General features: G+C 32.6%; 1 protein-coding gene across 2 annotated transcripts in view; it reads left to right on the forward strand.

The window, feature by feature from the left end:
• LOC143913074 (extracellular serine/threonine protein CG31145) overlaps positions 1-13,686 on the forward strand; it is a 149,425-nt gene that overhangs the window by 61,096 nt on the left and 74,643 nt on the right. For both annotated transcript variants that reach the window (XM_077432618.1, XM_077432619.1), the window contains one exon: positions 6,855-7,419. In XM_077432618.1, coding sequence (XP_077288744.1) covers positions 7,217-7,419 — 203 coding nt within the window. In that variant the 5' untranslated portion in view covers positions 6,855-7,216. The remainder of the gene's footprint in view (positions 1-6,854; positions 7,420-13,686) is intronic.

Here is a 13,686-nt window from a genome sequence, read left to right on the forward strand (position 1 = left end):
ATCCGTTCGTTATAAACATTTTTGTCTCTTTTGTGCGTGCGAAGTCGTTCCAGTTTGCAAATTTTATGTGTGTGTGTGTTGAATGTTTGGGGATGGAAATATCAACGCCCGGATTCGTTTCGGTTGTACTGTTTAATTTTTGTCCGGTTAAAAAGCCAGTTGTATTTTATTTTTGAACATGGATTTAGGTTTAAAAACGTTTTATGCATTTGAAGAATGATAGTTTATTTACGTGAAATCATGCTACGTGCAAAGTGACAATAACAATAACAAAAAAAAAAAAATCAATGACCGATGTGACAGGTTGCCCCAATGCGTCATTCCAGTCTTACAAAAAAAAGAACAACAACAAATCAATCATTCATCTCATTTAAATAGACTCTGGTTGAATCTCAAGACACAGACCGTTATCGAAAGCAGACGTTTTCGCAATAATACCTATAGGTTGGAAAAGTTGACGATGACGCAAAGCTCTACCGTATTTAGGAGCCCAACGTTTGAGCTCATGCAGAATCGAAGGGTTGTCAGTACTGCCCTTTAATACTACAAAGAAGTATTTGGAAATGGCAATAATTCTTCTCGAAGGTAGTGAGTCAAAGCCTAGAACACCTTGTACATACATAGGGGTGGTATTTATATTTTCTCATGTAAAGGTATCGAAGAAACTTTTTTTGGACTCTTTCTATCAAGAGATAATGCCATTTCAGTGGGACTCCGAATTACAGACCTAAACTCTAATATGATCCGGACAAGCGAACAATAAAGGAACACCACAATACTTGGATCTTGGAAGTAGTAAGCCTTACAGCACATACATATATATGTTTGTATGTATCTGTAAAGTCGAAGATAAAGACTTCAAAAAGTTCATTTACCAGTAAAATTTAATTTCGTGAACAAAAAAAAGCAAATGAATGATTAAAGATAAAAAAAAAATGATTGTGCTTTTAATATTTATTTTTTTATTTATTTACTTAACGTAGTAGGAGGAGGCGGCAAAGCCAATAGACGCATGAGGTTTGAATTATACATATTTATAAATTAAATGGAAAATATTAACAAAAGAAATAAAAAATTCAAGATAACAATAATAAAATAAAAAATAAACATATAAAAATAAAAAGAAGAGAGGAAAAATTAAACAAGAAAAGGAAATAACAAAATAAATTAAAATAGAAAGTGATAAAAAATAGAACAGTAAAATAACGAAAATATAGAAAGAAATGAAGATATAGGAAAAGGCGAATCATGAAAACCCTTTGAGTTTCAGATAAACATTTATGTACATAGCTTGTTTTGAAAAATATTAAGGTTGTCAGAAATTACTACATTGTTAGGAAGACTATTCTAAAATTTAACTACTGTGTTTGAAAAATTAACTACTGTCGGATTTTTCTTTTAGTAGTCTGGGAGATGAGTGTTGTCATTAAACATAAAGAGGTTGAACATAGGACTTATTTAATATTTTAAATATTTTTAAGACTTCTATTAAGTCGTTTCTTATTCTTCTCGTTTCCAGAGTAGTACTTATCCAAACAAATCATACAATTTGGGTCTATAGATTTTATTTACAAACCGCAAGCGTGTGTATGCTTGCAACAAGTATCTATCTGAATTTACGAGTAATAATAAACGTTTGCCGTAATGATTTTTGTTAATAACGAAGTTTCACATTTATGAACCGATTTCAATAATTGCATTCTCACCAACAGTGCATTTAATTGACACATGTAAAATTTTCGACGAATCACAGCTCGTGATTTACGTACATAATTGTAATATTCACACGTTGATTTCAATTTGTACGTAGCGTGTAATTGCGGAAAACACGCCACTCCGTGATAGCGGCAATTAACGGGTTAAGCGCACCAATTACGAATTTGTTCGTCGTATTTTCCTTTTATACTTTTTCACGACTCGTTGAATTCCCAACTGTTGGCTATAATATAAAAAGAAAACGTAGAGAAAAAGGTTCCTTAAGCCCGAGGATATCCAGAATATGTAGATATCCTTCCGTAGGACGTCTCAAGGTGTTCTCGTCCTCGTATTTTTATCCCAACTCAAGGTCAATACGTAAATATGTACATATATTCTAAAATATATATTTAATTTTGAATAAATGTAATCGTCGTTTAAATTTAAATAAATATTATATGGGCAAATTTTTTCGCATAACATGTATGTATGTAGTAAAATTATTTATTGATTTATTTCACGTGTTTTGCATTGAAACAATTAGCGTAATAATGTCAATTTTAAAAATATTTATAATAATGTATTTATTTACAGCGGATGTGTGTTATTTAGTCGGGTTGTTTGAACTAGCGCGCTATCGCCTGCAGGAATCTCTGTTTTAGAGCTTTTACATGTACCTACATTTTTTTTAGTAAATAAAAATACTCGATGCACTCACAATATCACACAAATAAATAACAAAAGCATTTTTATTTTTATTTTATCGCAATTCGACTATTATTTAGTATGGCAGGATATCCGGAAACTCGGATTACGATATGTTATGAGAACAAAATATGAATAACACGTAATAACTTCATCCGATCTTTGTGCTTTTATTGTACATATGTACATATATGATGTATGAAAATTATGAATTTAGTATATAAATAACAGTACATTCATAAACAAGTTATAATTGGCGATAGTGTATAGTATGTAAACAAAAACGCGTGTGAAAAGTTTACGACGCGAATTAAAGATGGTGCTACATTTGATGATGTGTATCTCATGTTAGAATCTTATATAATTTTAATTTTATTTAATTTCTATATAAAATTTTGTATCAAATCTTTGATTCGTGTCGATTTAATTTTAATTTAATATTATATTAATCGTATACATACATGAATTGAAAATATTTTACTTGCTCGTTTACGTGTATTTACGTGCACGTGTAGTATGTATATTTACGTCTAAATATAATTAAGGTTGTTATTTGTTTGAAAATTTAAATGATTTTGTTGTAAAATTGGTTCGTTCCGGAATTTCGTTCATCGTGTGGTTGTTCGAATTCCGTTCTTTTTTTTTCAAGATCACCTGTATTTGGCCGAGTTTTTCATTTTTTTTTACCATTCGTTGCGATTGATTACACAGAGCAAATGTTTGGATTACGCTGGCTGAAAACAGATCGTTCATCGGCTCATATGTTGAAAAACCTTGAATACTCTGTTTTATATTTAATGGATGCTTGACGGTTGTACGTGCGGTATTTCACATTATATTACGTGGTAATTAATTTTATTATATTTGATTTTCATAATGTGAAATAAACTTTCCTGAAAGAATTTCTAATATCATTTGGATTGAGAATTGAATGGGCTTGACGTGTAAAAATTTGAGATATTTAATATTTTTAAGTTATGACCTAAAATGCGGTATAAAATTCCCATTAAGAGGGCGCACTTCCAAACAGAATGAGAAATTATTTTGCTTATCACTTGCTCAGTAATGACTTTAATTATATTTACAGACTTAATATATTATACATTTATATTTTATACATATATTATTCAGTTTGCAAACAGGACCTGTATCACAATCAAAATTTAATCATTTTTATAAACTTATCTGAATATTATATAATGGGAAATTTTTCGACTATTTGATTAGACGATTTTCCGAATTTCAATAGCTGATTCGACGATTTTCCGAACAGCAAAAACGCACCAATAGTCTTGGAACCTCTGACGCATTCAGACTGGGAGTTATAAATTTTCACAGCCCTTTGTATAATACTTTCCTCCATATTTTCTTTTTTTACCCTACTTAGGGTTAGATTATTGTGATATCTATGTAGTTATAACTATGGACATCACAATTGATTTATTTTTTTGTAATTATCAAAATATTAAGATAATTTATTTAATTTTTATGACATTTTACTATTTATAACATTCATCCATTACAATTTATCTAGCATACTTTTAAATCATACAGAACGATGCATACAGTTGGTGATGAAAAATACTCATATATTTAAGGCATGTGAATACATGGTTCGATTCGGAAAAGCGACGTTCACGTATTTTCCTACTGCCGCATGAAAAGTGTCAAAATTTGGTTTGTTTATTACGTTTTAATAATAGTTATCAAACTTCCACACCTGTCTATATGTATTGTATCAGATAAGATTAATCTCGCGACTATGAAATAGTGTAAGCTAGCCTTTGAGAAGTAGGCGAACTTGATTTTTACAATATTTATGTACCTATAATACATATGTATGTTAGGCCGGAGCCGTACCTTACCAAGGGTACATTCAATTAAAATTTATTGGTTTAAACCATTTTCCTGTGCCTTCAACCAATCGATTTATCTGGACAAAAATTTCAAAAGGTTTTTTCATATTTCTCTTTTTGGAGAATAGTTTAGATTTTTTTTTACTATTTAAAAAAAAAATATTTTTTGTTTTCAACTTAAAGGTAAATAAATACCCAAAGAAGCTCTTGTTGAATTTCATTATCAAAATAATTACGGGAACATCTATTCCAAGAGCGGCGCTTTTTGCCATGGGGACTTGCGAGCGAAACGGGGACTTTGAATTCTCATTAATCCGTCAAAACTTAATTTAAAAAATCTTAAAAACTTATCATAATCGATCTAATAGTGTATGTCAAACTTCAATAGATGAATATTCAGTTTATTTATTATTGTGTTCTGTTCTCGAAAAAGATATATGAGTCGTATATTTGTCGCTTTATATACAAAGCAATTAGAAGAATAACATGATGATTGATTCTAATGATCAATTTGTGGGAACGATGGTCTCATTTTGAAAGTTTTGGATGTGAAACTTAAGCTTTGAGAAGACTATATTTGAAAGTGGCGGAAGTCCAATTTTCAGTTCCAAAAACACTATTTCAGTTTGACTCAATTCCTAAATTGTTATCACTACATTTAATTCGATTTATACAGTATCTTGGAATGGCAGAATAAACTTATTACAGGCCACCAGTATTTTTTAAATATTGAAAACGCAAAACATTATATTTCTCGAAATGAAGAAAAGTGGACTTTTTCATATACAACTGCTAATATATATAAAAAAAACTGACTCTTTAACTACTTTAACCTACTAACGAGATAAATCATTTGATTGGAGTCACAGGAAATTGTATAAATTCGATGATTTTTTTAATGTAATGTTCCCTTGATACGACGTCAATTTTCCACTAGGTTCATAGATGAAAATTCACGTCTTTCGCTTATTGTACATACATATATGCGTAGGAACAATAAATTAATTTTTGTAATGATGTAAAAATTCCCGGGAATTTGAGATTTTGACTGATTCTAACTCAGAATCGATAACTGATCACGTTTTCATGATCTATATATCTGTGTGTGTGTCTGTGTCTGTACTGTGTGTCTGTGTCTGTACTGTGTGTCTGTGTGTTATTATGTGTGTATTTTGGGGATTTTGTGAACACCGTTTGTCCTATCGAAATGAAACTTAGTATCGGTCACTGAAATTCTTATCGATACTTCGTAAATTTTTAATTTTGACCGGAAATGGTACCTCCCCTTATACATAGTTATTCTCTTTTAAAGTTTTTGGATTCAATTATCCCCAAGGTATAAAATGTATAATAGAAATTATATATTTTATACCTTGATATTAAGCCACAATCTAAAATACCATCGGGAAATTCCGGTGTAAACCAGTGTTTATAAACATTGACATGGATTACACGACCCATGTTCAATGCAGTTTTTTTCAATGCTACCTTTAAAGGCTTAGCAGTTAGTATTCTTGTTAACTTTGTACTACATGCTCAAAATACAACGCCTATCGGCGTTTTCAGGCCCATAGACTTGTTGACAAAACGCCGATTGGCGTTGGTCAGCATTCAAAGGATTAATTAATGTATTTTCCAAACCATTTTCTTCATTGTTGTTAAAATGTAACACTCACGATCTAAATGCCAAGCTACAATCTAAAATACTCGGCGGGTACGGATTTCCATCGGGAAATTCTGCTATGGTTATAAATTCAGAAATTCCGGTGCAAACCAGTGCTTATAAACATTGACACGGATTACACGACCCATGTTCAATGCATTTTTTTTTCATTTAAATGCTACCTTTAGCATTTCAATATTTCAATGCTACCTTTAAAGGTAGCATTGAAATGCTCAAAATACAACGCCCATCGGCGTTTTTAAGGATCATGGACTCGATCGGTATTGTTGAGCATTAAAGGGTTAAACGCCTATAACTACATACATATTTGAATGTGATGTATGAGTGGAATCTTAATCTACCCTCTTACATTTGGGCCTCGCTGTGATTTTATTTTTTATTCATATTTTATTTTACTTTTTTTTTCTCCTTTGTACATTTTTATATACTATTTTAATTTTGTTCAATATAAACAAAGAATGGGGATTTATGGATTTTATTTGATTTTTACACTTTTGTTCATTTTTTTTTTCTGATGTATTATTTTCCTTTTGTTACTTTTTTATTATTATTTTATTTACCATGTTTTCTGCTTTTTACTAATTTTACTTGTTTTTATATCTTTATTAAATGTAGGCCATTGTGGCGCATTGGGTTCTTCCCGTGTAATGCCACAATGGTCCAAAACTATTAATAAATAAATAAATATGTATATTTCAAGCTTTTTATATTGAAGTCGATACAAAAGCACACACATGTGTAGTACATATGTGCATTCATACGGTTCCACACTGTCGGTCAGACACCAAAACGAGCACCAATTGCACACTTATCATAACACACAAGATAAGAGAAGGCACACACACAAAAGACTGATAAATATAAATTAATATACATATATAATATATATATTTTTTCAATTGTTTCTTTGGTAGGTACGTCGAGCAGCGTGGAGATAGAGATAAGGCGAGCGTAGTGCGAGAGAAGTCGCCATGTTGGGCTGAGCGTCCGCGGAGAGGTGGCGGCGGGCGCGCTGTCATGGCGGGGCGCAGCCTCCGCTCCTGCGGCCGCCGCCCCCGCCGATGGGGGCCCGGGGGCGCCGCCACACCACCACCCACACCCGCCACCCGCCAAGCCGAAGCAGAAGTATTCGCCTCCGCCGCCGTCGCCATCGCCATCGCCATCGCCATCGCCGTCTGCAAACAACAAGTGTCATCAACAGCGACATCAACCACCATCATCGGTAGCGGCGGGCGGTAGACGCGCGCAGACGCTCGCCGCACACGCACTCCACAACATGAAGCTCAAGGAGCGAATCATCCTCGGTGCCAGCGTCTCCATCGTCCTCTTCACCCTGCTGCTGGTCATCGATCTGCAGATGGACTATGGCTTCAGCGGCCACCATCTCGCGCGCAGCTACGGCAAGGGAAAGGTCGGCGGCGACGGTGGAAGGGTCTCCGCCTATTCCGGCTTCAGGAAAATGTTCCTGCAGAGGTCCAGGTATGCACGCATTTTTATCACAATACATACATATGTATATGCATGTATATTACGTGAATTATATATGTAAGTAAGTCGTGGCTATCGCGACTCTTATCGCGCGAATGTCAAATTCAAAGACGCTCCGCTGCAGTGATGTGCTGCTTCATTTGCAAATATGTATATTATTCAGGCCGAATAAAACTCTCAACATGAGGCGCACACCCCTACCCTATAGATCAATTATCGTTAAATGAACGTCGGCTTGGTACTACATAGGGTCATCGTAGTAATCATTCTAGAAACATTTCACAATATCTCTATGTATTAATTAAGACATATCTCAACTTTTTAATTCAATGTTTATTAAATGCAAATTAAGAATTTTCAATTTAAAATGTTTTGGTTTCGTTACATTCGTATGTTAGCATGTAGCTGTAATAAACAGTGGCCGAAAGGGATCCCGGGCCCTATGACAAACTAAAAAACAAGATCTTATAGATTTATATATGTATTAGAATATGCGAAAAATTATTAGAAAAATACCTATGTGCTGGTTTTTATTTTTTAAAGTAATTGAATAAGAAAGTATGATATAATATGTAGGTACAATTTCGCATCGACGCAAAGAATGCGTGGATCGTAAAATAATGAACATTTAGCATTAAATAAATATATGTATTTTTATGTAGAATAATATAAAATATCAGAAAGTCCCCATACGGGATCCTTGAGTACTCCGGGCCCTGGAACTTTGCTCCAGCTTCCCCCCCCCCCCCTCTCGTCGGTCCTAGTAATAAACATCAAATTATTTATCATATTCAAAATTGATTATATTCGTGTATAGAAAAAGAAGTGTTAATTTAACGAGAATTTGTGAAAGCAGGCCCACCCACCGCATATGAAAAAACGAAGGAAAGGATTTGAAATTATGTCTAGTATTGTATTTAGTTCAATTTCCACTCGTGAAACAATAGTTTCTGTTCGTGAAATTTACGGAATTATAGCTCCGGCTCTGGAAGTCTACGAAACTTCAACTCCGGCTCGAGAAATCTACGAAATGTCAGCTTCCAATCGGAAATTTCCATTGGAACGAATTAGTTTCGCGTTTCATTGTAACCGATTTTCAGTATAACAAAATAATTTAGTAGTTGAGTGATACATATGTATATGTGTGTATGTATGAATTGTGACGACATCTAATGAAAATTTTCAACCAAACTTTTTGTATGTACCTATCTATGTATATTAAGATCAATTCATTTTGATAATTTTGTCACATTGAAATACTTGAATTAGAATAGAGAGAATGTGTACTTATCTGAACATACTGACGTATGTATGTGTGTGTGTGTGTGTAGATCACAAAAAATATTCTCAATACGCAAAATACGCCCGTTGATGAACTTTTATTATATAGTGATGATTTGGCAAATAAGGCAAACAATAATAGTTTATAACACTTTCCTGAGCAATTTTTCTCTGGAATTTTCGTTTGATTCCATTCAGTCGTAAGCTATGCTTAGCATTGTGTTTTAAATATGTGGCATAGTTTAATTACATTCATTTTCCAGTCGTAACTACATATGTGTATGTACATACATACATACATATGAATTTGAAAAACTTTAATATGAGTTACAAGTGAGCAACTGAGTAAACTTTGCTAAACGCGGTACTAATGTATGAAAATTTTCGATCGAGTCGTCAATTTAAATGTCGTTGCTCTGTGTTTGAATGTTCGGCGTATGAATTCTTAATCAAATGTGTTGTTGTTATTTTTAAATACGTGCAGATTCGAGTCTCGTTTATGACATGTTTTTTTTCCTCTAAATTTACATGTGAAAAATGAATTAATTTAGCCAAACTTAAGTTTTATATACTATTTTACATAATGCAATGTTGCTATCAACCGTTTTAATATCATACGTATGTTGTATTTTATATGTATGTATGTACTGTAGAGATGAGCATGAGTTGAACTATGCGGTTCGATCAAAAGGTCAATGTAAATATGTGTCAAAGGGATAATTATGTGAACGATTTTATGCTGAAAATTATGTATTATTAAATTATAATCGGATGCAAAGCAGATAATGACTGTTGTAATGTTGAAACAATTTATCACTCGATTCGAAACTTTGTTTAAATTGCAATCCTGCAATTTTCTTATCTGAAATTTATCATTGTTGTGAACTACATAAGTCAGCACTTCAATATGCATACGTATGCATGCTATAAATTGTATACATTATATTTTAATCGATTATAATATATGTAGTTCATTTTAATTGCTAAAAAAATCATTAATTTTATTTTTAGTATTGATAAAAAAAGTTATCTAATCATTCCATTCAATTAGATATATTGGTAAATCGTTGGATGCTTTTACAAAAAAAAATTATGTTAGTTTTTCATATTTTAATTTACATTAAAGCTTAACTAAACTTGGTGAACGCAACGAACACGAAATTTCAAAGGCAATTTGTCAGTTTTGTATATGTATGTATATGCCTTGTTCATATTGTTTAGACGAACAGAGGGATCTATGCGCGAACTCTTGGCCGAATGGACAATTGGCCGATGATGGACATTAGGCCGAATGTACATATATCAAGCCGATGAACGTTTGACCGAACGGACATTGTTTGATTGAAAATTTTAATTGCTTTAATTTATTTCTTAACAGCAGTGAATGGTGAACAACTGTGAATGATGATGATGATAATGTTGAAAAGAGGAATAATACCAAGCGGTATTTAGTGGTCTGTGACACGAAAAAGTTTTAATAGCACTGGGGTAGGGAAGATCGAAAATAGTAATTTTTGAATTCAGGTACAACTTAAGTTGAAAATGATGTTCCATATCATAAGAAATGCATGAAGAACAATATAGTTTTTATTGCACTGTCACCAGCCCATTAAGTGCTTTTAACACCGTTTTTATCGTCTACTATTTAGGCAAATAAAATTTCATTCGGCCAAATTTCCGTCGGCCTAATGTCGTTCGGTCAAATGTTCGCCAATCCAGGGTTCGGCGAACACGACGAGCACCGACAAACATCCATTACCTTAAAAACTTCAAACGGACAAGTCTTTATAAGAAACAAAATTACTATTGATAGCCATTTATGTGTTTATTTTGGTTGCTACTGACTTGGTCTTGTTGGGGAGGGGAAGCGAGAAGAGATAGAATTTTCGCGTAATATTCTGAGTGTTCGTCTTGTTCGCCTTGTTCGCCTTGTTCGTCATGCGTGTTTCCTCATATGTTTGAACGCCGTACATAAATCATAAATACATATTTGTAGTATATTTGTATTAAAATTTTGAGTGTTTTGTATACATATGTTCATACATACATATGTATATATTGCATAGTCAATGCACACATCACGATAATCTAGTTATTGTTATACATAATATCAATTACAACACCTCAATGTTATCTATAGGTACTTATTATATGAAAAGTTAAACTTTCGGCGAAATCTATTCCGACTAAAAGCAATAATATGTACATGCATAGATATAGGTATAATGCTTGCCCATGTAATATCACATAACATTATCTATCATATTTAACGCTGGTATATCGGTTGTCAATCGAATATATTGTTTGTATTAATTAATACATGTACAGTTATACTTCTGTATTGATTGATATTTGACAGGGTGATCGTTCGGATTTTTGCGAATTTGATACCGGGCTATTTGTTTAATTATACTTTTTTACAAAATTTCGTAGTAATGTTGTATCTACATATATGTACATATATATATATAATATGTATAATCAACACGTGTAATAATAATAGATCGTTACGTGCCAACGCAAATTTTAAGTATGCTCTGACGTGTTATAAAGCGCTTTTACTAAATATAATGTTACTAAGTATTAATTAAAATTATACTTCGGTGAAACGGTGTTTGTGCAAGTGTGCGCGATTCACTCGAAACAGAGGTTTTGTGGCGTTCGACACTTTTCGCCAATAAAAATATTTGCAAATTTTATTTTATTTATTTTTATTATTATTGTAATTGTAATGTATTATAATATTGTGACGGTTTGTTGTGAATGGGAAAACGGCGTGTTCGGAATCGAGTGGCAGTCGATTATTTTGCAATTTGTGCGGTCGGATGAAATTAGCGCTCGTATTGTATAATTTGCGGATTTAAATGCGATGAAATAACTAACGGTCGCAATTCTTTTCTATTTCCTGATTTTCATTTTTTTTTTTTTAGTTGTTTATCGTATCGTTTACGTTGTGTCGATTCAGTTCCAAAATCAAACATGGAAATTCCAAAACCGTTAACTGGAGTGAACTATGATTTTTGGCCCTCGTTTTTTTATTGAATTCTTTAAAACAATCAGAGCAATTAGATTTTGTGGAGTGGAATCACTTTTGCGCTACAAGGTTGGGGCTTTTAATATTATTAATTTTTGATAAGAGTTTGTAGAAGTGTTTGCTAAGTGTTTACAATTGCCATTGCATAAATGTGTATTATTTAAAAACCCTTCACGAAACCTTGATAAAAATGATCATCCTTAGTTGTGTTTTCTAGCTTGAGATAAATAGTTTTCCGATGGCTCTCTCGTTTTAATGGATCTCTTTCACAGGCATACTAGGCACTCACCTTGGGCCCCCGATCAGTGCTCCCCCCCTTAAAAAAGCCCTACAATTATAAATAATTGCTTTAACATTAACATTTTTTAAAATTAAGTTGATATACTCGTACATATTTGAATGTATGAAAAAATCAAATCACGTATTTGATGGGGGGGGAGGGAGGGAGAATCGTGTTAGGTCTAGGGCTCTCAATTTAGTTGATCTGCCACTGTGTAGAAGGGATAATGTATAATAAAAAGTATTCTTTTATTTTTTTTGCAATTATAGCGTATCTAAGTATAAAAAAAAGCATTAGATTTACTATTATAGTCGATCTGATGTAGCGTAAGACTTACGAGAACCGAGCATGCTGTCACATTCATGCAATGTGTTGTAACATTGTAAGGACGTAAAATAATTTCTTTATCTTTTTTAAATTACTTCTTATTTAACCATATATCATTATTACAATATAATTCAATGTAAGGTTTTTAATAATATTACTGTAAATTTTACTGTCCATAACATGACGTTGACAATTAATTTTTCCGTCTTAAAAATATAAATTTCAATTCATAAAAAACATATACGTATTCCACACATAAATTAATAATATCAACAACTTTACGTATTTATATTAAATATTTCAAAATACGAAACACGAACTCAAAACTAACAAAAATGAAAGTTAAATTCTAACGACCGCTTTACGCACGAACAATGTTGTATTTCTTGACCAAAATGTAATGCGAAACTGAAACGAAATGTAATTGGTCATCGTGGGTTAACTATTCTAAATCCATGTGAGTAATAGTTTTGAAACCATATCTATAAAAATAAGTTCATGAAAGCGATATAAAAATGATTAAAAGTTTTAATTTTTCCTTTTATTTAAATGTAATATTGTATTTTCGAGGTTTAAAAGTAGTAGAACTATTAATCTCAAAATATCCTATGATTAAGATTGCCAATGTATTATCAAAAGTAGTTTGAACAGTCTACAGATATTCATATGCCGTATCGTTAACTTGGTAATTATTTTTTTTCATATTAGATTCTATAATGATTATTTGGTATTTCTAATAATGGTAATGATTATTTGAAGTCTATACATATTTGTATACGTAAGTAGATTGACACATACAAGATGAGGGTTTTCTCATCTCGTCTGTGTCAATTTAAGATGTATGTACATACATATATTTAAATCATGCGTCGTGTATGTAATTAAAAAATGGTGGTTTCGCTGTCAAAAAGACCACGTGGCCGGCCGGCTAGAGCGACACTTACGTGGCCTTCTTTGAATACCTGAATCGGTCTGAAAATGGACAAATATTGACACTGTCTGTGTTCGAGGGCGAGTCGAACCAGAAGATTCACCTGTTTGAACAACTGAACATGTGCACCGCGTACCTATAGACCGGCATAGTCGTGAATGTAATGAAAAGAAAAAGAAAATCGAAAAAAATACACCGAAACGAGAATAATTGATCGATCCATTGTGTTTTGTGTGGGTGTGTGTGTGTGTTTGTGTGTGTTTTGCACTGTTTGATGTTGTACTGTTCGATGAGTGTAATTGAAACTTGGACGATTTTTTTATTTTATTTTTACATAGATATATACCAGGAAGGCTTGACAGGAGGACCCCAATGCGCCTTCCTGGACAATTAATTACAAACAAT

Source organism: Arctopsyche grandis, chromosome 6 (assembly GCF_051622035.1).
Source record: "Arctopsyche grandis isolate Sample6627 chromosome 6, ASM5162203v2, whole genome shotgun sequence".
NCBI lineage: Eukaryota > Metazoa > Arthropoda > Insecta > Trichoptera > Hydropsychidae > Arctopsyche > Arctopsyche grandis.